Source organism: Zychaea mexicana (genome assembly GCF_025766255.1).
Source record: "Zychaea mexicana strain RSA 1403 chromosome Unknown BDB00scaffold_125, whole genome shotgun sequence".
NCBI lineage: Eukaryota > Fungi > Mucoromycota > Mucoromycetes > Mucorales > Lichtheimiaceae > Zychaea > Zychaea mexicana.
Genome location: NW_026516788.1, coordinates 68,285 through 95,575, shown reverse-complemented (window position 1 = coordinate 95,575; position 27,291 = coordinate 68,285). Strand labels below are relative to the sequence as shown.

The following is a 27,291-nucleotide window of genomic DNA, read 5'->3' as shown; positions in this document are numbered from 1 at the left end:
CGTACTACCCGTTCACTTCTCCTCGCTGTTTACATATACCGGTTCCCTTCGTTTCTTTTTACACTTTTTACACTTTTGAGATATTTATTCATATAAAAAAAGAGCTGTACAATCCGTTTACATTATCTTTACAGACAAAGTCGGGATATCAATATACCAGCAGCAACACCAACGTTTAAACTATCAACCAGATCACTCTTGGTATCACCCACAGATGGTATGCTGATGAACTGGTTGCAGCATCGCTTCACATTATATCTCAGTCCTACACCTTCATTGCCCAGTACCAGCATTGTCGGCTTGTCAACAACTTTGCTGCTGTGCAAGTAGTCTGCCGACGTTTCCATAGCTGCAGCTCCAACAATATGCCAGCCTTCCTCAGACGAAGCCTACAATTTCTCATCCCGTTAGAGGCTTGGCTTGTTTTGATGAGTTGGGCATTCGAATAATATGCCGTACCTGAAGAAACTTGACAAGGTTCCGTGTTGCGTACACATCCATCAATTCCATGGCACCAGCGCTCACTTTGGAAACGGCCGGTGTCAAGGAAGCACTGTTCTTGCTACATAGTAGCACGCCATCCACTCCTAAATAGTACGCTGTCCTAACACACTTGTCAAAATTTTTGTTGCTGGCTTGTTACCCACCCTTCTTGCTTAAAAACCTTAAGATAGAGCCGAGATTCTAAATAGAGGAAAAAGGGCTTGAGCAACCGATCCAATTAAATACCAAAATAGAGCGTTGTCTTTTACCTGAGGATCCTGAACTTCATCCAGAACGACCCACACAGGGGGTCGATCCGAAGCAGTCTTGAATGACACTGGCTTTTGGGTCACACCATAATACTCTCCATTATCCACTTTGGACATGCCCTGAAGAGTGATCGGTATCCGTGGAGAGCCATCAAGCACAACACCCTACAAGCATACTGTGTGAATGGGTTTGTTCCGGTCTCGCGTGAAGCAGGAAAAAAAAGTATTTTCTGTACCTGATGCGGTTTGTTGGCTGACATATTGTTCAGTTCACCTTTATCTACCTGGGAAATTGGTATGTTCTGCTGCTGGCAGGCATCCAAGATGGGAGATACACGTGTGCTTGTCTTTTGTTTAGTCTTGCGAGACGCACCATAGAATACACGAAAAAAAAAAATTAAATGTATATACCGATCGATCGTTTTTTGAATGTAGAGTTTATCCAAATGGACGCGCTTTCGAGCATGTAACGCAGCTTGAACACTTGACAGGCCATACACATATTCATTCCGGCAAGCTGATGTGCTTATAGACCGAAGGTTGCATCGAGACAGGAGTGATCGACTCATTTATTATAAGAGCAAGATCAAACAAGGGTGAAAAGAAAAGTCGGGACAGAAGAAGGGGAAAGGGGTGGTGGGTGGGGGGTAGGAAATAATACGAAAGATATAACTCAGTTACAGCAAAAGCACAGGGAAGTGGTAGGGTATAATCTATCGACGCATGCTACGGCCCTGCATCTGGTACACATTCTCCAGCTCGGTTTCCATAGCCTTGATCTTGGCGTGCTGCTCCTCAAGATCTTTGTTGAGACGGTCGCGCTCGGTCACAAGCTACCATGCATGCATATGTGTTTAGTATCCCACCACTAGAGCATCAAAGAACACACATCACTGAAGTAAATGTATTCCTACCTGAGCTTCCCATTGACGGAATCTGTTCTCTTCCTTCTTGACTTGCTCAGTGAAAGCCAGACGAAGCTTCTCCTCCTGTTCCTTGTGCTTGGGATTCTCGTACTTCTTCGACCTGTAGTGGCAGTAATGGAAAGTCCGGTTGTTAATAAGCTAAACTGAATCCGATCGATGATACGATAAGAAAAACAAGCTATATTACTTTGCTTCACCAAACTTGCGAGTCTCCATCTGGATTTGGCGATAGTTTTCGTAATGGATTTCCTCAGTTGTCGAAATCAAATCGTGCATATGTGAGCGGACCAACAACGTGCGAAGCTTCTTAAAGTCGCAGTGGTTCTCATTCTCGACTTCGGCACAGCCCCAGGAGTACTGACGACCCTTGACCTTGCGGTTGTCGGCAGTTACAACATCTTCCGTCGACCCGATGACAGAGAAGGGAAGTGCGCTCATGATGTCTTTGTTGTTTGTTGTGATCGATTCGTCTTCGCTCTCGATGGGGCAAGAGTACACGCGGATGTTTTGTGCCTCGATGACGTCCAAAATCTACAAGAAAACCCAACATTCGCTCTCGGTGAGAAGAGTAGCACTTTATATAAAGAGAATGCATATTATTACGTACATTGCGCTTGAACTTGGCCATGTCGTTCGGGGTCAAGGTGTCGGCCTTGGCAATAACAGGTATCAAATTGACACGCGTTCCGAGACGTCGCATGATCTCGATATCCAACGGCTTGAGCCTTTACAAACGGTTTCGTTAGTGTCCATATACATATAACGTCCCTACTACACGCATGAGACAGAGGTTACTCACGTATGGCCGTTGGGACGGATAAAGTAGAGACAGGCATGCACACGAAGATCAATGATGCCAGCGCGCGTGGGCTGTTGTTCCTGAGCCATGTAGCTCTCGTGCTGGTCATCCAAGAACTCTACAATAGGCATCCAGCTGTCACGGTTGTTGACATAGTCGCCAAAGCCAGGTGTGTCGATGATTGTAAGCTTGACTTTAAAGTTCTTTTCTTCGAGCTCTGTACAACACATGCAGTCGCTGATCAGTACACCTTTTCGATGTAAGGCACGCCACACGCACGTCCTTGAAATAAAAAGAGCCTACAAACCTGCTTTGGTGATTTCGATTTCGACAGTCTTGTCTACCTGCTTTGCGTGGCGTTTGGCGAGTTGTTTGGGGTCTTTGATGGAAGTCGTGAACAAGGTGTTGACAAAGGTCGATTTGCCAGTTCCACTTTCGCCTGCACATGATAAAGAAATGAGTTTTCCGATATTGCCAACGGCCCCAAACCCCCGCCCCTGAAAGACTCGGAATGAACAGAAAGTATATATATATATATATATATATAAAGAAGAAAGAAAAGGCAAGAAAGGGAAGCTTTACCGCAGACCATCAACGTGAATTTAGCTCCACGCTTCGAAACGATCTTGTGACGTTGGTTGGGAAGGTGGGCAACACCCACTCCATCAGGCATCGTTGCAGTAGGGGCCATGTCGGGTTTTTGTGTGAAAAGGAAAGGAAAGGAAAGGAAAGAAGAGCAAAAGGGCGCATATAATAATTGACCTGTCTCGCTCTCTATATTGGGGTTTCAGAAACACTTGTGTAACCACGCTAACCTCGAAAAAGTGCTGCAGCCTCATGCTGGCCATGCCGCCCCCAGGTTGATCCATTGCGCTTTAGCAGCAGCCCATGTGCAAGTCCCATTTTTAGCTCCCCAGCACCGACTACATTCATTATTCTTTCTCATGAAAAAGTGCTTCTTTCTTTCCTGACTGTACCTGCACAGCAGCGAGAAGAAGAAACAAATGCTGCTGCTGCTGCTGCTGCTGCTGTTGTTGGCTGGTCCACCCCAGTTCACTGCATTATGATAGCTTCACATCTCGTATCTGTGGCTATGATGTATGTACCCAGTTGTAGTCAAGAGGGGTGATATCATATGCCTTCTAGCTGTCAGCTTAAAGTCCCTTGCCGCTATTTACATATACAAGAATATTCTCTATCACATATAAAAAAAACTCTCGTACTCTTACACTTCTGTCGTACAAAATCAAAACGTGGACCTGTCGATTTTCCGATTTTCTGCAAACTATACAATACATGCTTGGACTCAATGCTCAATCTGTAAAAGTCACGAAAACAGCCCCGTAAACCAACCTATAAACTGAAAAGCTTATTAGATTATGGCTCCGTTGATGCACCTGCTTCTTTGCAACCTCTTGTGGGTATCATTACACCAAGGAGAACGACAGGTAGTCGATGCGTGAGGGAAGAGGCATTTCTTTTGGTCGGATAATCTATTGTTCCGCTGCCATTTTGCGTGGCTTGTTTATGGGGGGATCCCTTGCTTCCCTGACAACTTGTCTTTTACCCAATAACCTGCACAATATAGAATAATGTTTCGATTCGCTCGATTCGCATCGGCTCGCTCATTTTCAACACAAGCCGTTCAACCACCAAAACAACCTATCCACCTTGGCTCGCTTGCAGATAATGCCGGTGCCGTGACCCAGGTTCGCTAACTGGAAATCTTTCCCTTCCGTCCATTGAGTAATTTATTTGCCTCCAGAGTCAACCAACCTTAATTGCTGAACGTTTTAATCCATTAGCGCAAACGAGTAGGCCGTGGCCCTGGTTCAGGACTTGGTAAGACAGCAGGTCGAGGTCACAAGGGTCAAAAGGCACGGTCAGGAAACGGAAAGCCCGTCCCTGGCTTTGAAGGTGGTCAAACTCCCTTGATTAAACGTATCCCCAAGCGCGGTTTCTACAATATGTAAATATCCATCAAGGAAAATCACACGATACAGGATATACAAACATTCTAACATGAAAATACTGTTATTAGTCACGGAAAGGATTATCATCAACTCAACCTCGATCGTCTTCAACACTGGATTCAAACCGGCCGAATCGACGCGTCAAAGACCATCACCATGAAAGAGTTATTGGACTCTCGCTGCATACACAAAATCCAGGACGGCGTCAAACTCTTGGGCGTTGGCTCTGAATCGTTCGCCCACTCTATTCAAATCGAAGTCTCGAAAGCATCACAAACCGCCATCGACGCCATCGAGAAAGCAGGTGGCAAAGTCACCCTGTGCGATCTCAACAAAGTGGCTCTGCGAGCTCATGTCCATCCCGAAAAGTTTATGTAGATAATAATCATTAAGCAGCAATAAAGTCACTCTGCTTTTCCTTTTTTCATGTAATACACAAATGTTAAAAACGGTGCTCTTTCTTGATATCTAAGGGATCATCGACATGGATGAACTGCAGTGTTCATCTGGATATGGTTTGATATCATGAGATGATGCATTCTATTCTTTTAATTTTATACGAGGAAAGATCTATAACGTACAATGATAATAGTAAAATTACAAGTGCAAAGCAAAAATGATGAGAATAAAGACGATTACTCTTCAGTATGCGGATTGCCCACGAATTCTTGGATATCTTTTATAAGTGATTTTTTCAACCGATCTTCACCAAGCAAGCTGGGCATAAATGCTTTTTAACAAGGACATGTGTGTTAGTATAAGCACGTGTATCAAGTATCCATCGAGACTTCAAATTTTTGAGCATACCTGTAACGCATTGAGCATGCTTCAACCGCTTATGGATCCGAATCCGAACATCTACATCGTCTCTACGCTCGGGTGGCAGTACCTGGCCAAACGCATTGTACATATCCACTGATTGTTCGGAAAGAACAGTAGTGTCCTTTTCTCCATGTACCAGCATGATCCGTGGGATATTTTTCAAAAGATCATCCGACTCAACAAACAACTCTTCGTTTGTTTCGACAAGATCGATGGGCGAGTTGACTCGAAAGTTTTCCAGAGTTTTACCCATCACACGTGTCATCGCCGAGATCTTTTCAACACCTCGTCGTTGTTCCGTCAGCAAGTGCCGTTCGATCGAGTAAACACCGGCAACCCTACATATAGCGCAAAATCACGTCAAGGACTTAGTGATAAATGCTATCATACTCGCATATGTGTAGATACTTACAATAATAAGCCCTTTACACGTGGCAACGGTTCCTGGATGCTCTGTTTCTTTGCGACATCTATTGCATTTTTCAGGATAACTTGTGCACACAAATGGCCACCAGCGCTATGACCCTACATAGTGGCATGATACTATTCAATGATCTATACATGATTGTCACACAAAGATTAAAGAAATAGGCACTATACCATCAAATAAATCTTTTCTCGATCCCCATTGATCTCATCGGCATTGGCATAGGTCCATAGCAGAGCTTGACGAACATCGTCATAGATAGAATCCACTTTGACTTGAGGGTATTTCCGGTAATCCGGTACCACCACCACGTATCCAAGTTCGCGAAGTGTATTTGCAAAGGGAGTATACAGCAACTTAGATCCCGAGGACCATGAGCCGCCATGAATAAAGATGATGATGGGTGGTTTCGATTCAATTGTTCGTTCCGGGTGGTATACGTCTAGTAAGCATGAAGAGTGTGCGTCCGAGTATTCGACGTTGCGACTACAAGGGCAAATGAGAGGGGACCGATATATAGCGAATGTTCAGTTGAAAGCCCTATACACAAACCAAATATGTATTACTTGTTTTACCTAACCAACTGTCTAAAAGTATCTTGCACCTCAAAGTATCGCCAGTGAAGATATGCTGCGATGCGGGGCAAGTCTGTTATCCAACCAAGGATCAAGTGGAATAGGGCAATGTTAACCTTGGCGACTCGAATAGGATCGTAGGGTAAATTAAACTTGGAATCTCGCTGTGCTTCCAGCAAGTAGATTGACCAAGCCAAAAAGTATGCAGCGCCTAACCGTTGGTAAAACAGAATTCCAGTAAGTTCAAGTTGCTTCTTTTATATAATGTGCTTGTGCTTTAAAACAAATCCAGCAATCAACTTTTTTTACCAATGGCAAATATACATAGCGGTAAGCTAAGAATGAGCAAAGCGACCAGTAATGGCAGGCAGAATAACGAGCCCCATACGTACAGGGAGCGTGAATTCAGCTTTGGCATGCGAAAACGAAATCGAAAAAGGTTTTTTATGTTTGGCGTGTGTTAAGTATTTCGTATTTGTAGAACTATAGTGCTGAAAAAAAAACTCAGTTACAGAAGTGCATTGATCACTGGATGAAAAAGAAAAAGTTCTTTCGAACAATCTAAAATTCGACGCAATACTCGATATACGAATAGTTACATATAGATTACACCACATACAGCATGGAGGCAGAAGATGCTGCCACGTACTAGTACTACTCTTGCCACATCCTTACGCAATGGTTTAAATCAATGACTTCTTTCGCCTCTTCCAAATATCCACGGAAACAGAATTTCTGTGTACAATTATAGTGAAATACGATAAAAGCTAATATTCTACAATGTCCTGATGGACAACAAAGACATACACCCAATGGATACGTCTTATAACTTTGATGTCTTCTTCGCCTCTTCTTCCTTGACTTCAATCCGCAGAACGTTTCGCAATATCTTTCCAGTAGCGCTCTTTGGGATTTGATCACGGAATATGAGCGACTGGATTTTCTTGTAACTGATCACCTTTTCTGCCACAAATTTCTTGAGTTCCTCGGCTGTTTTCTCGCTGCGTTCGACGCCTGGCTTGAGCACAATATACGCGCGAGGAATTTCAGTAACCTGCTCTCGATCATATACGCCAATGACAGCACAATCCGCTACTCCTGGATGCTTGAGCTATATGAATAATGGCCATTGTTGCTTAGTCAACCAGTTTGTAAAAGTATACGCCACTATGCTCGTTCCGCTCAAAGCTTACCAGTATGCCTTCTAGCTCAGCCGGCGCGACCTATGCCCAAGATGTTATTCATTAGCTTCTCTTTCCTACACAACTCTTTTCAATCAAGTCAAACCTGGAAGCCCTTGTATTTAATCAATTCCTTGATACGGTCGACGATGAAGACGTGGCCAGTTTCATTGATGATTGCAACCTTAAGTAGGGGATATACAGTCAGTGCCAATAGCTCGCATGAAATAAAAAAGTAATCCTTGTTTCAGCAATACCGCTCCTTTCTCACCGCCCATTCCCAGTAGATATGACTTACGTCTCCAGTGTGAAAATATCCCTCGGCGTCAAGGCAGTTTGCAGTTTCCTCTGGGCGGTTAAGATATCCCTAATAAGTGATACAGGGGAAAGGATGTCAGATCCATTGTAACTTATGCAAAGGACATTCGAAAAAAAAATAGTACCTTCATGATGTTAGGGCCCTTTACCCATAGCTCACCGCGCTCACCAATGCCAAGCTCTAACATAAAGTACGCGTTTGGTATTTTTTAAATCAAGACATAATCGATCAAGCTTTAACTTTGCGCCTTGTTATACCTTTTCCTTCGTCACCCATGATTTTGGCAAGCAGATTGGGTACAAGAACTCCGGACGAGCCTATGTATATATTTGGTTAATCAGCAACTATGTTACGTGCCACTCTTTCGGTTTCTGATATATATATAAAGATTGAACCAAGTACCTGGAACAATATTATCTTCGGCCTGAATACAGACAGCAGGCGAAGTCTCTGTAAGTCCATAGGCTTGCTTTACACGACAACCGCCAAGACGTTTTTCGACTTCAGCGGCCAAGGATGCATCCAGAGGCGCTGCACCGGATAGCAAAGCATCCAGGGACGATAAGTCGTACTTGTCAACTGCTGGAGATTTCGCCAACAGCAACAAAACAGGTGGTACCACGCAGCTGAATGTGATCTTGTGCTTCTGTACGGTGCCACAGAACTGGTCAAGATCGAATCGCGGTAGCACATACACTGGCCTATGCATGTATAACGGCGCATGCAAGACAACAGTCAGACCAAAGATATGGAAAAAGGGAAGGATAGCCATAATACGCGCAGATTCTTTTTCGTATAAGCCTGCTTCCAAAGCGCAATACTGGAAAATGTTGGATACCATGTTGCCATGTCTAACAAGGAGTAAAATTGATGGATTACTGTTAAAAAGGTCACCAACACCAAGCTCCTCTTGCTCATTCTTTTCTTACGTTGTCATCACGCCCTTGCTCTTTCCTAGTTAATACAATGTCCGAGTTAGCAAAAAACAAATTTGTGCTTAACAAGACACTCGTCCGCTTACCTGTTGTTCCCGAGGAGAAGCACAGGAACGCAAGCGTTTCGCGAGCTTGTTCGGCTGATTCAAACTCAACAGGTTTGGCAACGCGATTGCCGAGTAAGACTTTGCAATAAGGTTGGACACCTTTGACCACATCGTTTCCAAAAACGAAGACATTAGCTTGCGCGATGCCAACAACCTTTGCAGCGCTCAAGGCCGTTTCTACGTTGGATGGGTGAGCGACGATAACCTTGGCCTTGGTTTCACCGAGTTGATGAACCAATTCGTCGACGGTGTAGGATGGGTTTGCGGGACTGACAGTTCCTCCTAAAGTGGTTGTGTGTTTGTTAAAAGCCCCATCCGACTAAGCCTTTTGTCTTGTTGTAATACTGACCAGCGACTAACGTGCCGAAAACGGGCACAGCATAATCCACCTGTTTGTTGTTGTAATATGCCATGTGATTATTTATTAAGCAGGTTGTTCTTCTTTCTTTTTTGTGAAACGCTCATTGCTCGTTCTGATGAAAACAAAGCAAAACACATACCAGATTTGGAGCATACATTGCAAGAACGTCTCCTCGTTGGAACCCACAGACATCTTGTAGTCCAGCAGCGAAACGATACGCCATGTCCTTAACTTGTTTGAATGTAAGTTCCTGACCGGATAAGGCATCCACATAACAAACGCGATCTACGTTCTGGTTATCCGTTTCGAAAAGAGTATGTATGATCCCAGTTTGAGGCTGTGGAATCGAAGGATACTTCGAGGTGAATAGAGGCATTATTCAAAGGAAAAAAAAGTGAATGCGGGGTGGAAGGTAAAGAAAAAGGATTGATTCTCATGATGCAGCTGCTTAAAAATAATCGAAAAGTGCGGGGTTGGCGTCTATCGCTCTGTCAGCCAATGGGGAATAAGCTCCTCATCTATAATCTTTTGTAATTTTAAATACACAAAAGTACCAACGACTCTGCTGCAGGAGTCACTTATTCATGCATAATAAGATAACCTAAAAAGTTACCAACGCCAAATTTGGGCATGTCTACCTTTGTCATATAACATCTGTCGTGCTTTCAATCCGAGGTTGTGCCTGAAAGTTTAAAAGTCGTATTTTTAAGACTTTTTTTTTTTTTGATTTGCAAGCAATTGAGAAGTTTTAATACATTTTTGTTGTAGCTTGTGGACTAATATCCGCGAGCATACGCAGCCATCAAACCAGATACTGTACTGATGCAGCAGCCACTAGCAGCCTCATTATGCTATTTCTCATATTCGGATGTAAGTTACTGACATGACAAAGTGGATATGAAAACGACCAACAACCAACCGGAACTTCATGTGTTTTCTGAGAGCTACAGCTGCCAGTCACTTTCAGGGTGAAGCAGTGCACATATTATATCTTTGTGGCGTTAACATAGAAGCATTCTCTTAATCTATCAGGAAGCATAATCCTTGTACTTTAACCGTGCCCAGTTCTTTTCTTCCCCAGTAGTTGTAGCTTTACATAATTAGCCATCTCAATTTCAATAGAGATATGAATTCCTATGCAACAAGATCCATCAATCTAGCAGCGTCACTTATCACCAATAGCAGTAACAATAAGACACTGATGTTACTTATAAGGCAAGGGCTCCTAAGCTACCTTGTACGTAGAAAATGGAAAATATTACAGTTCCTTTGCATGAATCCATCCATTTCAGTGCTGCTGGAGTAATTCTGATAAGGCAGGTTAACATTGCTTCTGCAGTAAAATGGTATCTTATTACGCTTATCCTAACAAGAATGTAGCAAGCTATATATCACAAAAAAACTGTTGCTCATTAAAAACACTAAACAGTACAGAAAGAAGGAGACACTGCCGGGTTCAGTACGCAAAATAAAAGGTATGGATAAAATCCGTGCCAACATATTGTCTCGGCTGTTGTTGATCGGTGTTGAAAGTATCTAATATGATTATACGAATATAACAGGTTACAGCATGGATCTGCCTAATTATATGCTGCTACAAAAGCGCTTGAGAGAGCGTTTAAAGCAATATGAATTTGATTATAATTACTTAGTGCAATGATGCGGCATGGTTATGTAATCCTATCCTTACTGTTTAGTGTCATTATAGTGGCGGCTACTAGGAGAAGATTATTGAAGATACCAGGATTCTTTCTGGTATAGCGCAAGGGACAATCAATATTCTTCAAATATAAGCCATTCATGTTCTGGCAGTTAATTCAGGGAGCACTGCAGTAGGTATCTCCTCCTTTATATATCATAGTGATTATGAATAAGAATCTAACGTGTAGCGCTAGCTGTTGACCTTGCAACAACAGCACATCTGATGAGCTTAAATATTAGCGTTACACACATTCTTTCTCTCTCTCTTTTACCGATTTCAGCTGCTAAAATTTGTGAAACAATGCTTTGTAATTCATTTGCGTAATAAAAAGTGTTTACGGTTTGTGTCTACTATCTAACACTCGAGAAAAATGTCTTTCTTCAAGTTCGTGGCGAACCACTGACGCACCACTAATGTCGTCATTCTGCATTTCAGTTTCTTTTTCTACATCTAAAGATGATGACTCTGCAAGAAAACCTGTAACCAACAAGCTATATTGCAAAAAAGCTAAATCACGAGTTGTAAGAGAGAGAAAAATAGAATGCAGCAACAGCAAGATTAACTTCGTAACGATCGAGTTGTCATGACGATGAAAGTGAGCATTACGGACAGACAGACTATGGATTGATTAAGAAAAGATTGTCTAAGATTTCCAAGCTGATGGAGAGAAACACAGCAAACAAAAAAGCAAGCGCACGCATTGGCAGGGTAGAGTGAACTCCCGACCGATTGGAGTTTTTACTCTCTCTCTCTCTTTTCTTTTTTCCTTTTACTTTACATTTTTATATTTATTTCTTTTCTTTCCTTGTTCTTTTTGTTCTTTCCTCTCTTTTTTTCCTTGTTTTTCCTTGTTTATGTCGAATCAGAACTCACCAGTGTTACCGTCTTCGAAAACGTTACAGCAACAACAGCAGCAGCAGCAACAGCAACAGCAACAGCAGCGACAGCAGCGACCGCCACGGTATTCTCCGCCGTTCAGAAGCAGCATTCTCGATCCTGATCCTCTTCATCCTCCCTCATCATCTGTCCAAGCAAGTTTACCAGCACAGAACGGTGTATCCAAGCTTGTTAATGGCCATTGCAACGGACAAACATCTGGTCCTGTTGGCATTACAGCTGGCATGACCCCGAATGGAAATACGCAGCGATTAGCAGAAGAAGCAGCAAAAAAGCACTTGCCTTTACGGAAACGCATTGGATCGTTACCAAAGAAAAAAGCTTGGATTCCGCCTCCTGTTCCTCATTCCACCAATGCTACGACGACAGCTGCGAAAAGTCCAACTGCTGCTGCAAGCCCTGCCACTGGCAATACCATTACCGCACCACGGCCATCTTCATTACCACAAAGAGAACCTGCACAACATCAACCAACTAAATCATCAAGGACAACAACAACGACGACAGAAAGACGAGTGTCTTATCCTCCGACGCCGACGAGCTCGCATGATATAAAGGCAGCTGACTATTATTCTGCATCCCTATGTTCAGACGGAGGCGAAACAACCGAAACGGACGAAGAAAAGAACGCTACAGACTCGTTTAAAGAGAAAAAGCCTCCGGACCGAATGCAGACGGTGATTATTCATCCCGAACGCAAACAGCAGCAGCAACACCAACATACTGAACGACGGATATCCATGCCATTACTATCACAACCGCCCGCTATACCCAAGAGCAGCACTAAGACCAGCTCTACTACGATCCCACCACCCGTCACCAAAATGAAACCACTAAAAAAAGTACAGCACTGGATCATCAAAGGCAAGATGAACGGCAGTACTACCAATACTACTACTGTACTTCCGCATACAAATGGACTAGTCACTGTAAGTAAGAAAGGAGAAGGGGGGGGTAGAAAATCATCAGTGTGTATCTAAAATAGACTCATCTTATATTTCTATTCCAGCCTTCCGAAGAACGATTCAATGAACGACAACCTCTCTCCCGAAAGCCATCATGGGCAGAAGACGATCGGGTAAATAGCCCTTATATATATTCAATATGCCTTGCCTTTCCCTCTTTTCTTCGGTTTCACTTTCTCAACCTTTATTCCCAAAAGCTAATCTAAGGTTTTATTCTTAGCCTGCACCTAAAAAGAACAAACGAGGTCGACCTCCATCAAGCCAGTCCCGCCCATCGTTTCTGTCTGATGCAGCATCCGACAAAGCACGTGCAGGCGAGTCCATTGTAGCCACGGCAATGGCTGCTGCTAAAGGGAGCAGGCGTAATAGCATGCGACAAAACGGCACACCAAAAAGTAGCAGCAGCAGTAATGACTACTCTGATGAAATACTGTATTGTATTTGTCGCAAGCCATACGACATTCCACGCTTTATGATTGCCTGCGACAGGTGTGACCAGTGGTTTCATGGTGAATGCATCGGCATCAGCGAAAAGGAAGGCGAGTTCATTGACCTGTACTTTTGCGACGAGTGCTCAAAAGGTAAGGACAATAGCATTAAGATTAGATCTTTATGCTACGTTGCTTAAACTAACTCTTATCAACAGTTACAGGCAAAACCACCTCGTGGAAACCAAAGTGTTCCAACCCGGCATGTCCCAAGGCAGCCCGGATCGGATCGCATCAAGGTCATGTGTCGAAATACTGCAGCAACATTTGTGGCATGCAAGTAGCTCGTGCACGTCTTGAACTCGCTGACATTAAGCGCAATGCTGGCGGCTGTGCGGCATCCTTGGGCATTACCGACATTGTTGCTCGCCGCGAAAAGAAAGCTCGACTGGAATCTCTCTCTGACAAAGACGATCAGAAACGACTATTACGACTTCGAGAAGCAAAGCAGAGAATGAAGACTGAAATAATCACTGCTGATCGAAAACTAGCATTTCTGAAAGCTCAGGTCCAGACATCATCTCCAAGCAAAGAATTTTGCGGCTTCGATACGCGATTGCTCTGGCCTGACAGCGTATGGCATTGTGTGTGTGACGAGTTCTCGAAATCGGATAACGGTCGGACAGTAATCACCAAGTTTTCGACGCCCAATATGCATGAGGATTACAGCGTATGTTCTGAACCACGGTGTAATCGCCATTTTGGGTGGCAAAATCTCAAGATGCAGGAGTTCGAGCAAGACCGTTCCGCGCTTTTTAATTCCTTGGCAACGTTTGTAAGACAACGTAAGCAAATTAAAGCCCGAATTCGAAGACGACGAGAAGGTGCTTTGGAGGATACGACTGAATGGTTAGCTCATGCTACAATTACACATACCATTACAAAGGAACAGTAATATATAATTTCCAAAAAAACCTCTATGTACATAGTACACTTTATTCTTAATCAAATGCTGCTATCAGTCAGTTTTATATAGCAATAACTGTGTGATTCAATTATAGGTTCGTCATAATGGCATTTGCTCCTTGTTTTAAGTTTGAATTTGTAATTTATTAATATGTCAGTTTTATTATGTTTTATATGGAGTATGTGAGCGTTCCCCATGAATTGACTACCTTTCAGAGATATGTAAATGAGCTTCGCTTTATCGCTTTATGTAGCAGCAGCAAAATGAGTAGCCCATCATACTTAGGTGCTGCAGTAGTACAACAGTACAGATGAGATGGATATATGCACATTATGATTGATACATCGCTAATCTTACATTGCAATCGTGTGAACTACCTACCTAGTACCCATGACGGTCGTGGTTAAGCATGTCACTGTAAAAGTCAACTGGCTGGAGCTATTTACATATAAGATATATGTATTGTATTCTATTACATGAGTACAAAAGTAACATATGTAGTTAGAGCTCACATTCAATCCGGAAATGTTGCTAGTAAGTCCCGAAAGAGAAGGCTTCTTTATTGGCGACAACATCTATCCATTATGACGTATGATGCAAGACAATAGTAGCCATATCACCACTGTGCAATGTGCACGCATGTGCTTACCCCGCACAGCTTATTTTACGGCTCCGAAAGTACTGCTACGTTTAGGCATTTTTATTTAAGCACGCCCTTTATACCTGCCCAACCTCTCTTTCCATTGACGACACACCAAAAAGTCATAACTTGTACATATTAAACACTCTTCATACCCCCCTTCTCGCTCCTCCAAACATTTCATGTGCTCATTGCTTGCATTACTGTTACTATGGGCGACCACGATTGTAGCACAGCCACAACGCTTCGAACGCGATTATGAGAATCGAATATATTACACCTTTTACACGCCAAGTGGTGCGTCAGAAGCGGCATCCATAGTTGCTCAACAACTCGGTGCTCGGTTCGAGGGTCAAGTGGGCGAGCTACCCCAGTACTACTGGGTGAGCGAATCTCGTCACCAACTCGACAAACGAAGCGACGGCGATCTCGTCGAACGGTTTCAAAAGATTCGTGAGCGACGGAAACACGGCAATAGTGACAGTATTAACTATAATAAACGGCGGCGACGGACTGTCGACGACCTGATTGACCAGATTGAACGTGTTGATCGTCAGGTACCAAGACGACGATTGCATAAGCGAGGTGTATTACCAGTGAAACGACAGGTATTGGACGACGACAACTCTCTTTACCCGCCCGTCGTCGAGAATGTTGGTGAAGAACAGACAGCAAATCATGAAGCAGTGCCTGTAGATTGGCTACTCGATCAACCAGATGGATTCGAAACACTTAAACAGTCGTTGGGTATTGAGGATCCTGGATTCGAACAGCAGTGGCATTTGGTAAGCTAAAGCAGTAATGATTTTATGCTAGATGTATGCGCTAACAACAGGCGATAATTAATTAGGTGAATCAAGAGCAACGAGGCCATGATGTCAATGTTACTGGCGTATGGAGTCAAGGTAAACTACGCGAGGGTGTTGTCATATTACTTGCTCTTTGCTACTTGTACATTTTAAGGGGTAAAAGAACAATGTGCTAAAAATATTAGGCCAATTGAAACTATTCTTGTAGGGATTACGGGGCAAAACGTGGTAGTGGCAATTCTTGATGATGGACTTGATATGGAAAGCGAGGATCTTAAGGACAATTTTGTAAGTTTTTAGCCAAGTATCCTGCTTGAACATCAAAGCGAACGATAAGAAATTAACAAGAAGTCGTATACAAGTTTGCTGCAGGGTCCTACGATTTTAATGCGCGGACTGAATTACCAAAGCCGAGGTTAGAAGATGACAATCACGGAACTCGGTGTGCCGGGGAAATAGCGGCTGTTAAGAATGATGTCTGTGGTGTTGGCATGGCTTATGGCGCGAAAGTTGCTGGTAAACTGTGGGACAATTATTGTCTCTTTCGTATATCTGTGTTATTGCTAATTACTTCCGTGCTATGTGACAAATACTAGGTATTCGAATACTGTCGGAGGATATCACTGATGCGGAGGAAGCAGAGGCTTTAAATTACAAATACCATGACAATCACATTTATTCTTGCTCATGGGGCCCACCGGATCTGGGTGAAGTAGCGGAAGCACCTCAGGGAATTGTATTAGATGCCATTGTCAACGGTATACAGAAGGGTCGCAACGGGAGTGGTACAATTTTCGTATTCGCGTCTGGGAACGGTGGTGCCAATGACGACAACTGCAACTTCGATGGATATACGAATAGCATGTACACGATCACCGTGGGTGCCATAGACCGACTTGGCAATCATCCGTATTATGCCGAACGATGCTCAGCACAACTTGTGGTGACTTACTCGAGTGGCAGTGGAGGCCATATCTACACCACAGATGTTGGACGCAATGTATGCTCTTCACGCCACGGAGGAACTTCAGCAGCTGCTCCGCTAGCAGCGGGCATTTTTGCTTTGGTGTTGTCGGTACGGCCCGATCTCACCTGGCGCGATATGCAGCATTTGTGTGTGCAAACTGCGGTACCTGTTTCGATCGAGGATTCGGACTGGGACACTCTACCCTCAGGCAGAATGTACAACCATAAGTTCGGATACGGAAAGCTTGACGCCTACGCCATTGTTGAGCACGCGAAAACGTTTGAAAACGTTGGCCCACAGACGTATTTGCAACTTTCCCTGGCACCTGCTGATAAGCAAGATATACCCGATCTGACGGATCTTTCAGGCAACGTGGATAAAAATGATGCATTAACGAGCACCATTACTGTCACTCAAGAAATGGTTGATGCGGCCGGATTGGGTCGCATGGAGCATGTCACCGCTACCGTCAACATCGAACATGGACGAAGAGGTGATCTAGAAACTTTGCTGGAAAGCCCAAGTGACATTGTCAGTCAGCTAGGAGCTTCAAGAAAGTTTGACGCAAGCACGGAGGGTCTCGTTGACTGGACATTTATGACTGTCAAGCATTGGTATGTAACTATTATACATTGATACTCGCTACTCTACTACAGCTTCAAATAAAAACTAATACTCATGTATGGAAAATACAGGGAAGAAAATCCTGTTGGTAATTGGACTTTACGGATTGTGGATGGTAAAAACCCTCAATTTACGGGCAAGTTTATCAACTGGACATTGACTATATGGGGCGAGATGGCACCTGGATTTGAAAGCATTCCTGTACATACACCAATCCAAGATGATCAATTCAATAATCCGACTCTCGCTCCAGGCGAGTACGACCCTGATTCACCTATTGGAAACGATGATAGCGACGTCGAGAACCTTGACTCCGCTGATCCCGAACAAGAATCATCAATACCACCAAACAATGGCAACGGCGGCAGCCCATCCTCAAACCAGGATGAAGCTGCTGTGTCACCGCAGCCTATAATACCCACACTACTTGATACACTGGACCGGCCACGCGACGACCATCGAAGCTTTTTTGCATACATCATTGGCGTGCTGCTTGTCGTTGTCGTTGGCGGAACAGTGGCAACCATTGTCCGAAAACGACTCGCTGCACAGCAGCCCGCATCACAGACGACAGCTTATACAGGCGTCAATCGACACGATGCAGATCAATACGAATTCGACGTCCTTCGAAATCATAGCCGGCGACATCATTATCCCCAACACCCCCCATCACTAGAGCGCGTTTCTGAAGAGGCGGAAGACGATGTCGTCAACGAAACGTCAACTTTTATCCCTACTACTAGTGTCAGCACGAGCAGCAACAGTAGCACACCTACTAGCAATCCCATGTCAAAACGTCAAGCATCATCTTTTAAAAAGTCATCAGCAGACGTAAAGGGCAAAGCCGTCCTGCGTTCACCATCTTCAGCATAGTTTAATTCTCCTTCTTTTTGTAATGTAAAAATAGTATAACTTTCTTAATACATCTCTTTCATTTAATAAATTGTGATTTTCATGTTTGTCTTTATACTCTGGTGAGGTGGTACAAGTCTCCTTTTGCATTGACTGATGCTAAATTATACGATAAGCATCATAAGCATCAGCAAGAGTGCGTGAGTATAGCTGTAAATAAACATTAGCAGATAATGCTAAATTATGTCTTCGTTTTCTTGACTCATAACCGTTTCACACAAAATCCCGTACTACTGAAGCAGTCTCAGCAAGAAAGCTTCCGTATCATATGTATGGGTATATGCTATACGGCAAAGGGAGGGATGGCTTCGGAAAACAGGGCAGCTGAGCCAACATTTACACGAAAAGACGTTGATATGATTTCCAATTGATTCATCTCTTTGCGAGCATAGTCATACCTCTAATAACACCATAACATCATCATAGAACACTCACTACATAACCCTTGGGATTAATTTAGCGACTGCGAAAAATATTAAATATTAAGTTGTAATTAGTACCGTCGAGAGTCCTATGTAGAAGTAAATCACCATGATATCTAATTAAGCCAAATCGGTGGAGCTGTCTGTGACTATGATGGGCTGGTCAGCCGCAAGATTGAGGCGTTTTGTATGAGCCTACAGTTATAGGAGCAATGGTGTGCAGTTACTCTACCACATTTTTATCCTTCCTTTTTTCGTACACGCCCTTGCTTTTGTTTTTAGGTAAACACTTCTTTTTTTTTGCAATATAAAAGATTAGGTCTTATTCGAACCCTCACGACAGTCGAAACTATACTTTAAACTTTTATGTATAAGACTTGCTCAGCTTAATTCATCAAACAAATGCAAGTATTACCGAAAGTAACACTACGCAAAAAGCCACTGCTGCATAAGCTCGGGAAATGTGAACGAAGACAAAACTGGATGATATGTATGTGGATGAACAATTTACAGTTGCAACCAACGATTGTATGCATCCTGGTGAGGAAGATTTGTAGCAAAAGAGCGATCAGTTACTGCGCCGCACAAGTGGTACGGGTAAAAAGAAAGCTAAGTTACTGTAAGCAACGATAAATAGGTGGATATCCTGTAAAATCTATGATGTTGGCTATTTATCTGTCATGGGCTAATACCGTCGGTCGGTTTTTTACCTATATTCGTTAATTTGACAAGACGGATTATGTATGCGAGATGGAACATAATAGTGGCTTGGGAGTAGTTTTATGGCTGGGCTTATGATAGCTTTTTTAACTGTTGACCGGCTAAAAGCAGGATATATGATCCCCGTCTTGGGAGTGCGCAAGAGCAGAAGTGGATTGCTGCGGACAACAACAGCTTAATCACAAGTAAAAGATTGGGTGGAGGCAGGGCTGAGAATAAGAAATCACTTATTACTGTCAAATTGCTAACAGTGCTAGTTTTTCGGTTGTTTATTCCACTGTTGGAGGGGACGTCTGAAAGTCTCACCCCGGAACATTTCGTCTGGTTCTGGCACTTTTTGTGATATACAGTATTATAATATACATTAAACAATTTAGCAATTATATCGTGGTATTGTGCTTAATAAATATGATTTATTCAACGAAGTAGTAGTAGTACATAGTACCTGTTGGCAAATTCTTGGTCGGTGACGCCTTGGTGTTTTGCTGCTGTGGAGGAGCGCAGTGTTGTGAAGAAGAATATCGTTGATGTCTATGCTGATTTGTTGTTGATGGATTGGATGGATACTGCGATGTGTTCATGGCTACTGGTGGGGAAGGGCTGCCGATTGAGCTGCTATCCGTTGTTAAAGGCTTTCTCAGGATAATACATGAGAAATAAGAGAGTGAATCCAGAATTGGGGAGAAAATGGTGCTATCGAAGGTGCGCGTTCAATGTATCATATATAACTTTGGGCCGCATTTAATATGCCGTGTCAGGGTAATAAACGTGCTTATCCACCGCATTCTAAATTAGGCTCTCGATTCAGCTTCCTCTTCCACAGACTGTAGACATATATTGTTTTTGCTTACCAAAATTGCTAATTGTGAGTGTGAAAATCAGATTAATTACTAGACCAGATCAGTCTTTGCCAAGGTTGAGGTTAAAAAGTACTGATTAAGATCGTCGCCACCTATCTCGCTTTTCGCTTTGTGCTTGACTCATATAACACAACTTACCACCAGTTTAAGAGTTTGCTGCATACTATTAGATACAATGTAGCGAAAAAGCTTTTTTTGTCTAATCGACTAACATAGAAAGAGACCAGTTGGGTAATGCAGTTCTGGCTAACTACTACTAGTATTAGTACTACTACTGCTATTACGTAGCAGCACACTTGCTGTCGGGATAAAATTGCGGATGAAAGCTCCGGGATTTCCGGAGGTGAGGGGTTCGAGAGTTCTCTGAACTTTTACAGCAATATATAGTTACTGCTCCCTTGACGAGTAAGATGAGTTCATCTACGTTGGATTCAGTTTGGGCAACGCCTTCGGATCGCAAAAGAGCAGATGAAGGATTACCAGCTACACATTACACAGAAGCATTACGAGTAAACAAGGATTTACACCCCGAATCGTCGTCTACTTCTCCATCGTCAACACCATCACCATCATCACAGGCAGCACCGTCCACTTCAATACATACGCCAACACCACCTGAACCGACATCAAGCACTCTTGAATCTCGTTGGGCTACGCCATATGACACATACAAGGCTGAGCGAGGTATGGGGGTGACCAAATACTCGGAATCGCTAGCTACAGGGCAAAACGACTTGCATCGTCGAGAGCAACAGCAAGTATCGGTGAAATGGGGCGATCAGGGCACCCAAGTACTGCAAGATACTCATGGGTGGCAGTCTGCGAGCAACAGTGATGGCAGTCGTTGTGGCCGAGATAATTATAATAGTAGACGTGACGGTGGCAGCACCAGCACCAGCAGTAGTAATAGTCCCTATGATCCGTCCCAACGACGATCATGGAACGCTCAGCAGTTACGATCACGAGCCCCATACTTACAAGCTCGTAGAGATGAAGATAATTTGAACAATTTATCGCCACAACATTATCAGCAACAACCACAGCCTTCAGCTCAACAATATGAACCGGGATCTGCACACCCATGGAATATGATAGCGATGAAAAACAGGGTGCCCACATCAACAACAACAACAAACAACAATGGTACAACACGATCGTCGACACATCAATACAATCAAGACCCTTCCTCCTCTCCATATCCGTTGTGTAACGCACAAGTGGAGCACAAGATCACTACTTCTGCCGATACCTCTGTACCATGCAAATCGTATAAAGAATGGACTAACGAAATACGACAAAAGCTAGAAAAATACGCAGATTGGAAAGAAGGCAATGATTTTATCAATTCGCACCCGTCGTTGTGGGAAGGAGGAGATAACAGTTGGTGGAGCGAGCAGGATTTACAAACTTCTCAGGGCAATGATACAACAACAGGAGCCACTGACAACAAAGCTGCATCTCCTTCGAGGTCATGTATTACAGTATCACAGCAGCCTGCCCAAAGTAACTATTATGACAACAGTTCCGGTGCATATAACGACACAAATACTGCAAGTACTGGCATTGACAATACATATGGTACGACGACGACGACTACGGAAAACCAATCAACATGGAATCCTGAAGCATACAAGCCATGGGATGATGATGATGATGATAAACCGGCCCCACAACAGCAACGGCAAATAGCGCAAAATTACGGTGCACATACTCGGGTATCATCGTCCAACAGCAACCCTCACTATGATTACAACAGAATGTCTGGGCCGACACTATCTCGGTCGTCATCCTGGAATCCAGAGGAAACGAAAAAATCCTGGGATGAACCAGTTTTACAACAAGCTATTCAAATTAGTAACCCGATCGACACGCCGATTGGAAGCGGTGGTATACGATCACCAAATGGAACCGGATCGGTAGCAGGAAATTATCAGAAAAGTACAGATAGACCGATGTATGGAGCGCTTGTACGGCAGCATTCGTCCCCGGGATCATCGAGTCCCTCTGATAGTTACAACGGTGGTGCATCACCACAATGGCAGCAGTTTAAACAAGATCGACGATAATTTTCGTCACCATACATCATAATCACCATGATTCTTTTTCAATGAACCATGGGATTGCAGACTATAGATATACTATACCAACATCAATAAGCAATCGTCCTTTTTTAACTCTCAAAGAAAGTTTTGCTGTCAGAATACAACCCCCCCCCCGCCTCATTCCTGCCCATTTCCACAATAATATATTTCTTATATAGCATCATTTTTTTGAGCATACGCACACACAATCAAATCAAGATTTTACTTTTTTTTATATTTAGTAAATCCAATAACTGGTAACGCATACATTCCAAGGGTAAAACAGAAACGATTTCTATCACGCTGCGTTAAAGTCTAGTTTATAATGGTACAAGAACATTAAAAAAGCAATAGAACAAATGTTGATCAATATTATATCTTAGGGAGCTCCGTCTATTCAGAAGACTTCCAAAGTTCGGGAAGCACCTTTGGTAGGTCGTGGATAGTGCCAATTTGATAATCACCATGATTTGATATTTCTGGATTATCCGCTACATGCACAGCTGTCCATCCGAGAGACTAATAGTAAGCGATCTCATCCATTAGCTCATCCGATATGGGCAAACTTTTGCCATACACTTTTGATATTTCCAATTTATTGTCATTACCTTTGCAACGTCAACGTTGGCAGCAGAGTCATCAACGAGATAACACAAGCTTGGATCTGTGACGCCAGCTTCTTCCATTGCTCTTTTGTATGCCGCGGCCTCTGTTTTGATAGAATCTATTTAGCAGAGTCATTTTATCATATTACGCCATATGTTGACATACCAGGTTTGCAGACAAAGTTTGGTACTCGGTAATCAGCAAAGGTCATTCCTGGAAAACGATACAGAATTCCAGTCAGATGATTAATTACTTTTTGATTAGTTGCCTAATGATGTATCTAACCTTCAAACTGATCATCGATCCCCAGGAGCTTTATGCAGCGTTCAGCATGCTAACAGAATAAAAGATAGAAATGTAAGAATAATTATTGCGTACCCTTCTCTTTTTGCAAGAACTCTTTTTCCTTTTTACCGGATAATAGGCATTGGTAAACACCCACTTTCTCGTCGACGTCAAACCGGCCAGCATCTCTTTCAACACTGGATCAGGCTTAAGTATATCTTCAAGTGGAAGGCCACCATCTACTTTACTATCTGTCCTCACCCCAAAAATTTAATTCTCGTGTTACATTGTAATACTGTATCCAAGAAGGAAAAGACAAGCGTACCATATTCCAAAGGATCAACATCGTGATGCTTTAATAAACCACGTAGCGCTAGACCATAATCCGAAAAGTATCGGTTTCGAAGTTCTTGAGCTGATTTAAACATACATGCAATTCATATAAGATTTGTGCGTTTGCGTGCGCATTAATCCAAAACCATCACCATAATAGCGCAGCTTCTCTGTACCTTCTTTATCGGATATTCCCATATTTACCATATACTCGACGATTCTAATAAGACGGAAGGAAAGTTGAGTGATTAGTACCTTCTACGGTTCGTCTGTTCTCTATATTCGTCGAGCATTGTATGCACCTTTGTCTCATGAGCTGGAGAATGCCAGTGTTTTTGTGCTATTATACAAAGTCTAGTGTTATACTACTATTGCTGCTAGGTTCATACTGCGGCCTCTTGCCCGCCGGCTTTTTTTTAACTGTTGTTGTGGCAAAAGCTTACGTAGAGACAATTGTCGCAATCGAAGAAAAAAACGGGCTTATCAATAGTCATTGCTCTGGTACTTAATAGCCTTTGGGTCAACGAACGAATGGGTAACATGAGCTCAGCTAAAAAGAAAGCTCAAGGTATCACTAAACCGAAAGATAATGTACCTGGGATACTAGATGGAGTTGCCTCGGGATAAATATGATCCGCTGGTGAAACCAAAGACGTGAGGAGTAGAAAAGAAGTTAATGCTGAACCACAGCAGTGTTTCAAATAAAATAGATACAGCCAGAAAATTTGAGTTTCATGTATGACTCATCTTTTGTATACATACACACTGGTGATCACAAACAAGTGCACGCTCGCTATATGTACGATATTCTTCTACATCATTCAGCATCAAGTATCACACTCCACAAGTATATGAATATATGAATCGTCGAAAAGATATTTCTACTTAGTTTATTAAACTGCAAATTCAAATCTCGCCAAAAGACACATGTGGTCACTACCAAAGTTTCTATTTGGTAATGAGGGCTTCATCGACTCCTCCGGTGGTAATACCAGAATCTCAGTAGCCGCTAATGATGCTTCGTCCCTTCGCAGCAACATGTAGTCCAATGTGTTCTTAAAAGCCGCTGTATAGTTTGTAAACTTGGGTTCACCTGAGACTGGATCCGAGGTATTGGGGTCGATTGATCCATGACAGCTGTATACGCTATGCCATGCTTCAGGTGCTTCCTTGTGCACGATTGCTATGAGCTCAGATGTGGGCATAGTGTTACTGCTTGTTTCGTGATCAACTGCTTCCGATGGTTCATCTTGCTCTGCCGGTGCCTCCTCTGTTGCTGCTTCTTCTTCACCATCGCTGCTCTTTTTCATCAATGATCCAGGGTTTTTACGAGAATCTTCTAATTGTTCTTCTTTTTCAGGTGGTATACGAACCATGGTAATAGCAGAAAGGCTAGCACCTGTAGGATTCATGTTAAAGTCTGTTTCATGTAGTGTAAATAGAATATAGAAAAACATTATCATTAGCTAGCTGAGTGATACCAGTGTTTGCAATTAGAAACGGTGCTGGATGGTTTCTCTCCTTCTTTACCTCCTATGGGCATAGGTACCCATTGCGTATCTGGTTCGGCTTCTTCTAGCGATTTTTTAACGCTGATAATTTTATCAATATACAAAGTTGCTTGTCGTACCCGCTCATAAATTGCAACAGGTCGCCAATACAAGTGGGTATTACCGACGACTAAGCCGAAATTTGGATGATCGACGTGTCGTAAGCCCATGACTTGACCAATATTGCTTGTGATCCATGTTTTCGGGCACTTCGCATTGTCGTCGTAATCCACAGTTTCGTATTTTGTCATTTCAAAAACTTTAGGATTATAGGCAATAAGGAGACCTATAAGCATACATCCCCATTTACAAGTTAGAGTCAAAGAATCAGGTTAATCTCGTAATTGCTGCTATTAAAATATCTGAATGCACAACGAGATTGCCTCCAATGAGCTAGTTTTTCTTACCATGAAGTTTTTTATCATGTTTGGTATATTGAGCGTTGTATCCTAGCCTTTCAAGGATGGGTTTATAATACTGTTCATAATTGTCCACCTCTACAGTCCCGACAATAACCGAATGATGATTGTTAATAGCTTAATTTCTTCCTTTCTTCACTAAGCGATAAAATGATCTGAAAGCATTCTACCTTGTAGACACATGACATCTGGTTTATATAGTTCTAGTTCGGCCGATACCATATTCCGACGTAGTTTCTATATATCATCAAATTATTGATACAATAATTTACAGGAGTGCATGGTGATAGAAAATAAGGACGCTACGTACCCATTTAAGCATGTCACCTGAATCGGGAAACAGCTTGCGTTTTACCAGACACTGTCCCAATATCTAATAATAGCAGTATTGACAGTCAACGCGACTTATGTGAGCATCATGCTTATTCGCGTGAATAGTACTTGAGAGAAAAGAAAAGGAGGGGAGAGAGGTGATCCCTTACGTTGAATGACATTATAGTGAATGTTCCAAGTGGCGGTTTTGCCAACTGCTTGCGATTAGGAATGACATGGAACGATCGTACGAAAGGTTTTGGCTGTTGTTGTTGTTGTGTCTGCTGCTGGTTTTGGCTAAGCTTTTTTTGTTCCAGCTTTTTGGCCTTCTTCTCTTGTTTGAGTTTTTCGATATCAAATTGGTCCTTGCCCATGGTGATAAAAGGCGATCGTTTGATCTTTCTTGATGTATATTAAGGGTTTGGTGCTTTTATAAGAACATAGGCTTTATGCGGAGTTGTTGCTGATCCTTTCAAGTTTGTGCACCGTGTACATCCACGATGCGCTACCGCAGCGCAATGTCGTAGAGGCGCAGTTTAGCTGGAATTCGTGTTACTCTAAAACTTCATATCAGTACGAGAAAGGCTGCGCCCAACCGAACCATTTGCTGCGTATTTTGTGATGCTGTGCCGAAGGGGACTGAGAGAAAAAAGGAAACATGTTACGAGAGTAAGTATTATTGATTTTGTTTGTCAATATCAGCTGATATGCATTCACCATCATCCACTACATTTGACGGTTGTGATTAAACCAGCAATATTGATATATGTGGAGAATCATTGAGTTAAAGATGTCAATTGACTATACCGCTGTGAATAGCCCGCGGCAAGATAAAAGATGATGATAGATTTTGATGGCAATTATACTAGTGTAAACCTAACTATCAGCTTTATTTCAACAAAGCTTAGTGATAAACGGAAGGCACTGTCTCGTCAGTATATATATTCCCCAGCTTGGATGAGATTTCATGTGCATCATCCTTCAACACACCTTTCTAAGCTTTCTTCTTGTTATTATCAGCAACCCATCTCTAAACCAATATGAAGCCTGCTGTTTTTGCCTTGCTCTTTTCTCTGGCTCTCGTTCTGATGCTCACTCTCTTCCAAACGGTGGATGCTGGCGGCCATGACGAGGGTTATGACAAGGTCTATGATTACTGGGGTCACGGTAAAGATGGATACGGCTATGGATGGCACCACGGCTATGATGGAAAGCATCATCATGGTGGTCATCATCATCATCACCATCACCATCATCACCACCATCACCGTCGTGACTTATCTGACTCTGCTTCATCGAGCGCTGTCGAGAACGAAGGGTAAATGTCCTCAGATTTTATTTTATCTGTTGTCTCTAAATTCCTAATAACCTTGCTATATATAGTACCACGATGTAATGGAAGCACCCGTCATGCCAGGACGGCCCACCAGCAAGAATTTATATCAACAATTCTTTGTTATTCTTCTCCACAAACTTCCAAATTACTCTTTTTCTTCATTCCCATGGAAATATATCAATTCTATCTATCTGATGGTCCTCTTTAAATAAATGATATTACTCAATATGTTGCGGTGTATGATAAGTGGGTAAATGGGGAAGGAAAAGAAAATGTATA

General features: G+C 42.8%; 12 protein-coding genes across 12 annotated transcripts; 6 read left to right on the top strand and 6 right to left on the bottom strand.

Moving 5' to 3' along the window:
- Nucleotides 1-128: 128 nt before the first annotated feature.
- On the bottom strand, nucleotides 129-1,321 carry BDB00DRAFT_773707 (Alpha/beta knot methyltransferase; the record flags this gene model as incomplete). Its single annotated transcript, XM_053120113.1, has 5 exons — nucleotides 129-389; nucleotides 460-604; nucleotides 665-684; nucleotides 753-917; nucleotides 989-1,321. 5 exons carry the CDS (start codon nucleotides 1,319-1,321, stop codon nucleotides 129-131), a joined length of 924 nt encoding a protein of 307 aa, XP_052974084.1.
- BDB00DRAFT_851733 (Septin-domain-containing protein) lies at nucleotides 1,283-3,216 on the bottom strand. Its single transcript, XM_053125531.1, has 7 exons — nucleotides 3,060-3,216; nucleotides 2,785-2,916; nucleotides 2,478-2,694; nucleotides 2,286-2,403; nucleotides 1,866-2,209; nucleotides 1,667-1,778; nucleotides 1,283-1,585 (listed from the first exon to the last, which is right to left on the bottom strand). Exons 1-7 carry the CDS (start codon nucleotides 3,166-3,168, stop codon nucleotides 1,466-1,468), a joined length of 1,152 nt encoding a protein of 383 aa, XP_052974083.1. The 5' UTR covers nucleotides 3,169-3,216; the 3' UTR covers nucleotides 1,283-1,465.
- An 853-nt stretch (nucleotides 3,217-4,069) lies between these two features.
- On the top strand, nucleotides 4,070-4,828 carry BDB00DRAFT_878099 (ribosomal protein L18e/L15P; the record flags this gene model as incomplete). Its single annotated transcript, XM_053127695.1, has 3 exons — nucleotides 4,070-4,186; nucleotides 4,283-4,446; nucleotides 4,519-4,828. 3 exons carry the CDS (start codon nucleotides 4,070-4,072, stop codon nucleotides 4,826-4,828), a joined length of 591 nt encoding a protein of 196 aa, XP_052974082.1.
- Nucleotides 4,829-4,884: 56 nt separating this feature from the next.
- Nucleotides 4,885-6,777, bottom strand: BDB00DRAFT_851726 (Alpha/Beta hydrolase protein). Its single transcript, XM_053125530.1, has 6 exons — nucleotides 6,584-6,777; nucleotides 6,275-6,485; nucleotides 5,873-6,185; nucleotides 5,685-5,797; nucleotides 5,258-5,610; nucleotides 4,885-5,180 (listed from the first exon to the last, which is right to left on the bottom strand). The coding sequence occupies exons 1-6, from the start codon at nucleotides 6,690-6,692 to the stop codon at nucleotides 5,086-5,088; spliced, it is 1,194 nt and encodes a 397-aa protein (XP_052974081.1). The 5' UTR covers nucleotides 6,693-6,777; the 3' UTR covers nucleotides 4,885-5,085.
- Nucleotides 6,778-6,928: 151 nt separating this feature from the next.
- On the bottom strand, nucleotides 6,929-9,582 carry BDB00DRAFT_851723 (uncharacterized protein). The gene is made up of 11 exons (XM_053125529.1): nucleotides 9,317-9,582; nucleotides 9,166-9,205; nucleotides 8,796-9,098; nucleotides 8,704-8,728; nucleotides 8,177-8,625; nucleotides 8,032-8,091; nucleotides 7,899-7,954; nucleotides 7,754-7,822; nucleotides 7,562-7,639; nucleotides 7,468-7,497; nucleotides 6,929-7,385 (listed from the first exon to the last, which is right to left on the bottom strand). Exons 1-11 carry the CDS (start codon nucleotides 9,551-9,553, stop codon nucleotides 7,098-7,100), a joined length of 1,635 nt encoding a protein of 544 aa, XP_052974080.1. The 5' UTR covers nucleotides 9,554-9,582; the 3' UTR covers nucleotides 6,929-7,097.
- Nucleotides 9,583-13,153: 3,571 nt separating this feature from the next.
- Nucleotides 13,154-13,315, top strand: BDB00DRAFT_726585 (uncharacterized protein; the record flags this gene model as incomplete). The annotated part of the gene is made up of 1 exon (XM_053118254.1): nucleotides 13,154-13,315. A coding segment is annotated over one exon (162 nt), but the record flags the coding sequence as incomplete, so codon positions are not given.
- A 61-nt stretch (nucleotides 13,316-13,376) lies between these two features.
- BDB00DRAFT_91532 (uncharacterized protein) lies at nucleotides 13,377-14,319 on the top strand. Its single transcript, XM_053128698.1, has one exon. It carries the CDS (start codon nucleotides 13,504-13,506, stop codon nucleotides 14,122-14,124), a length of 621 nt encoding a protein of 206 aa, XP_052974078.1. The 5' UTR covers nucleotides 13,377-13,503; the 3' UTR covers nucleotides 14,125-14,319.
- Nucleotides 14,320-14,834: 515 nt separating this feature from the next.
- BDB00DRAFT_851718 (peptidase S8/S53 domain-containing protein) lies at nucleotides 14,835-18,138 on the top strand. The gene is made up of 6 exons (XM_053125528.1): nucleotides 14,835-15,561; nucleotides 15,627-15,681; nucleotides 15,794-15,873; nucleotides 15,948-16,101; nucleotides 16,182-17,166; nucleotides 17,248-18,138. The coding sequence occupies exons 1-6, from the start codon at nucleotides 14,959-14,961 to the stop codon at nucleotides 18,047-18,049; spliced, it is 2,679 nt and encodes an 892-aa protein (XP_052974077.1). The 5' UTR covers nucleotides 14,835-14,958; the 3' UTR covers nucleotides 18,050-18,138.
- A 2,362-nt stretch (nucleotides 18,139-20,500) lies between these two features.
- On the top strand, nucleotides 20,501-22,156 carry BDB00DRAFT_878093 (uncharacterized protein; the record flags this gene model as incomplete). Its single annotated transcript, XM_053127694.1, has 1 exon — nucleotides 20,501-22,156. The coding sequence occupies one exon, from the start codon at nucleotides 20,501-20,503 to the stop codon at nucleotides 22,154-22,156; it is 1,656 nt and encodes a 551-aa protein (XP_052974076.1).
- A 408-nt stretch (nucleotides 22,157-22,564) lies between these two features.
- On the bottom strand, nucleotides 22,565-23,889 carry BDB00DRAFT_773710 (pyrimidine 5'-nucleotidase; the record flags this gene model as incomplete). Its single annotated transcript, XM_053120114.1, has 9 exons — nucleotides 22,565-22,690; nucleotides 22,780-22,880; nucleotides 22,943-22,990; nucleotides 23,063-23,111; nucleotides 23,192-23,313; nucleotides 23,388-23,477; nucleotides 23,572-23,615; nucleotides 23,698-23,735; nucleotides 23,839-23,889. 9 exons carry the CDS (start codon nucleotides 23,887-23,889, stop codon nucleotides 22,565-22,567), a joined length of 669 nt encoding a protein of 222 aa, XP_052974075.1.
- A 315-nt stretch (nucleotides 23,890-24,204) lies between these two features.
- Nucleotides 24,205-26,250, bottom strand: BDB00DRAFT_851709 (Endonuclease/exonuclease/phosphatase). The gene is made up of 6 exons (XM_053125527.1): nucleotides 25,847-26,250; nucleotides 25,675-25,737; nucleotides 25,535-25,601; nucleotides 25,353-25,442; nucleotides 24,926-25,231; nucleotides 24,205-24,815 (listed from the first exon to the last, which is right to left on the bottom strand). The coding sequence occupies exons 1-6, from the start codon at nucleotides 26,048-26,050 to the stop codon at nucleotides 24,289-24,291; spliced, it is 1,257 nt and encodes a 418-aa protein (XP_052974074.1). The 5' UTR covers nucleotides 26,051-26,250; the 3' UTR covers nucleotides 24,205-24,288.
- Nucleotides 26,251-26,716: 466 nt separating this feature from the next.
- BDB00DRAFT_933217 (uncharacterized protein) lies at nucleotides 26,717-27,199 on the top strand (the record flags this gene model as incomplete). Its single annotated transcript, XM_053129113.1, has 2 exons — nucleotides 26,717-26,994; nucleotides 27,060-27,199. Coding segments are annotated over exons 1-2 (345 nt in total), but the record flags the coding sequence as incomplete, so codon positions are not given.
- Nucleotides 27,200-27,291: the final 92 nt, after the last annotated feature.

Excerpts from the sequence above, each read along its gene's own strand:
- BDB00DRAFT_851733 (XM_053125531.1), bottom strand. The coding sequence starts at position 3,168 with ATGGCCCCTACTGCAACGATGCCTGATGGAGTGGGTGTTGCCCACCTT. Across the intron at positions 2,695-2,784 it reads AATCGAAATCACCAAAGCAG|AGCTCGAAGAAAAGAACTTT; the intron begins GTTTGTAGGCTC and ends TGTGTTGTACAG. Across the intron at positions 1,586-1,666 it reads TCCGTCAATGGGAAGCTCAG|CTTGTGACCGAGCGCGACCG; the intron begins GTAGGAATACAT and ends CATGCATGGTAG.
- BDB00DRAFT_851726 (XM_053125530.1), bottom strand. The coding sequence starts at position 6,692 with ATGCCAAAGCTGAATTCACGCTCCCTGTACGTATGGGGCTCGTTATTC. Across the intron at positions 6,486-6,583 it reads GCTATGTATATTTGCCATTG|GCGCTGCATACTTTTTGGCT; the intron begins GTAAAAAAAGTT and ends ACCAACGGTTAG. Across the intron at positions 5,798-5,872 it reads GAGAAAAGATTTATTTGATG|GGTCATAGCGCTGGTGGCCA; the intron begins GTATAGTGCCTA and ends GCCACTATGTAG.
- BDB00DRAFT_851723 (XM_053125529.1), bottom strand. The coding sequence starts at position 9,553 with ATGCCTCTATTCACCTCGAAGTATCCTTCGATTCCACAGCCTCAAACT. Across the intron at positions 9,099-9,165 it reads TTTCGGCACGTTAGTCGCTG|GAGGAACTGTCAGTCCCGCA; the intron begins GTCAGTATTACA and ends CAACCACTTTAG. Across the intron at positions 7,955-8,031 it reads CATGGGTGACGAAGGAAAAG|AGCTTGGCATTGGTGAGCGC; the intron begins GTATAACAAGGC and ends ACTTTATGTTAG.
- BDB00DRAFT_91532 (XM_053128698.1), top strand. The coding sequence starts at position 13,504 with ATGCAAGTAGCTCGTGCACGTCTTGAACTCGCTGACATTAAGCGCAAT.
- BDB00DRAFT_851718 (XM_053125528.1), top strand. The coding sequence starts at position 14,959 with ATGTGCTCATTGCTTGCATTACTGTTACTATGGGCGACCACGATTGTA. Across the intron at positions 15,682-15,793 it reads TACTGGCGTATGGAGTCAAG|GGATTACGGGGCAAAACGTG; the intron begins GTAAACTACGCG and ends CTATTCTTGTAG. Across the intron at positions 17,167-17,247 it reads TTTATGACTGTCAAGCATTG|GGAAGAAAATCCTGTTGGTA; the intron begins GTATGTAACTAT and ends TGGAAAATACAG.
- BDB00DRAFT_851709 (XM_053125527.1), bottom strand. The coding sequence starts at position 26,050 with ATGGGCAAGGACCAATTTGATATCGAAAAACTCAAACAAGAGAAGAAG. Across the intron at positions 25,738-25,846 it reads TCACTATAATGTCATTCAAC|ATATTGGGACAGTGTCTGGT; the intron begins GTAAGGGATCAC and ends TGCTATTATTAG. Across the intron at positions 24,816-24,925 it reads GGTACCTATGCCCATAGGAG|ACTTTAACATGAATCCTACA; the intron begins GTAAAGAAGGAG and ends TACATGAAACAG.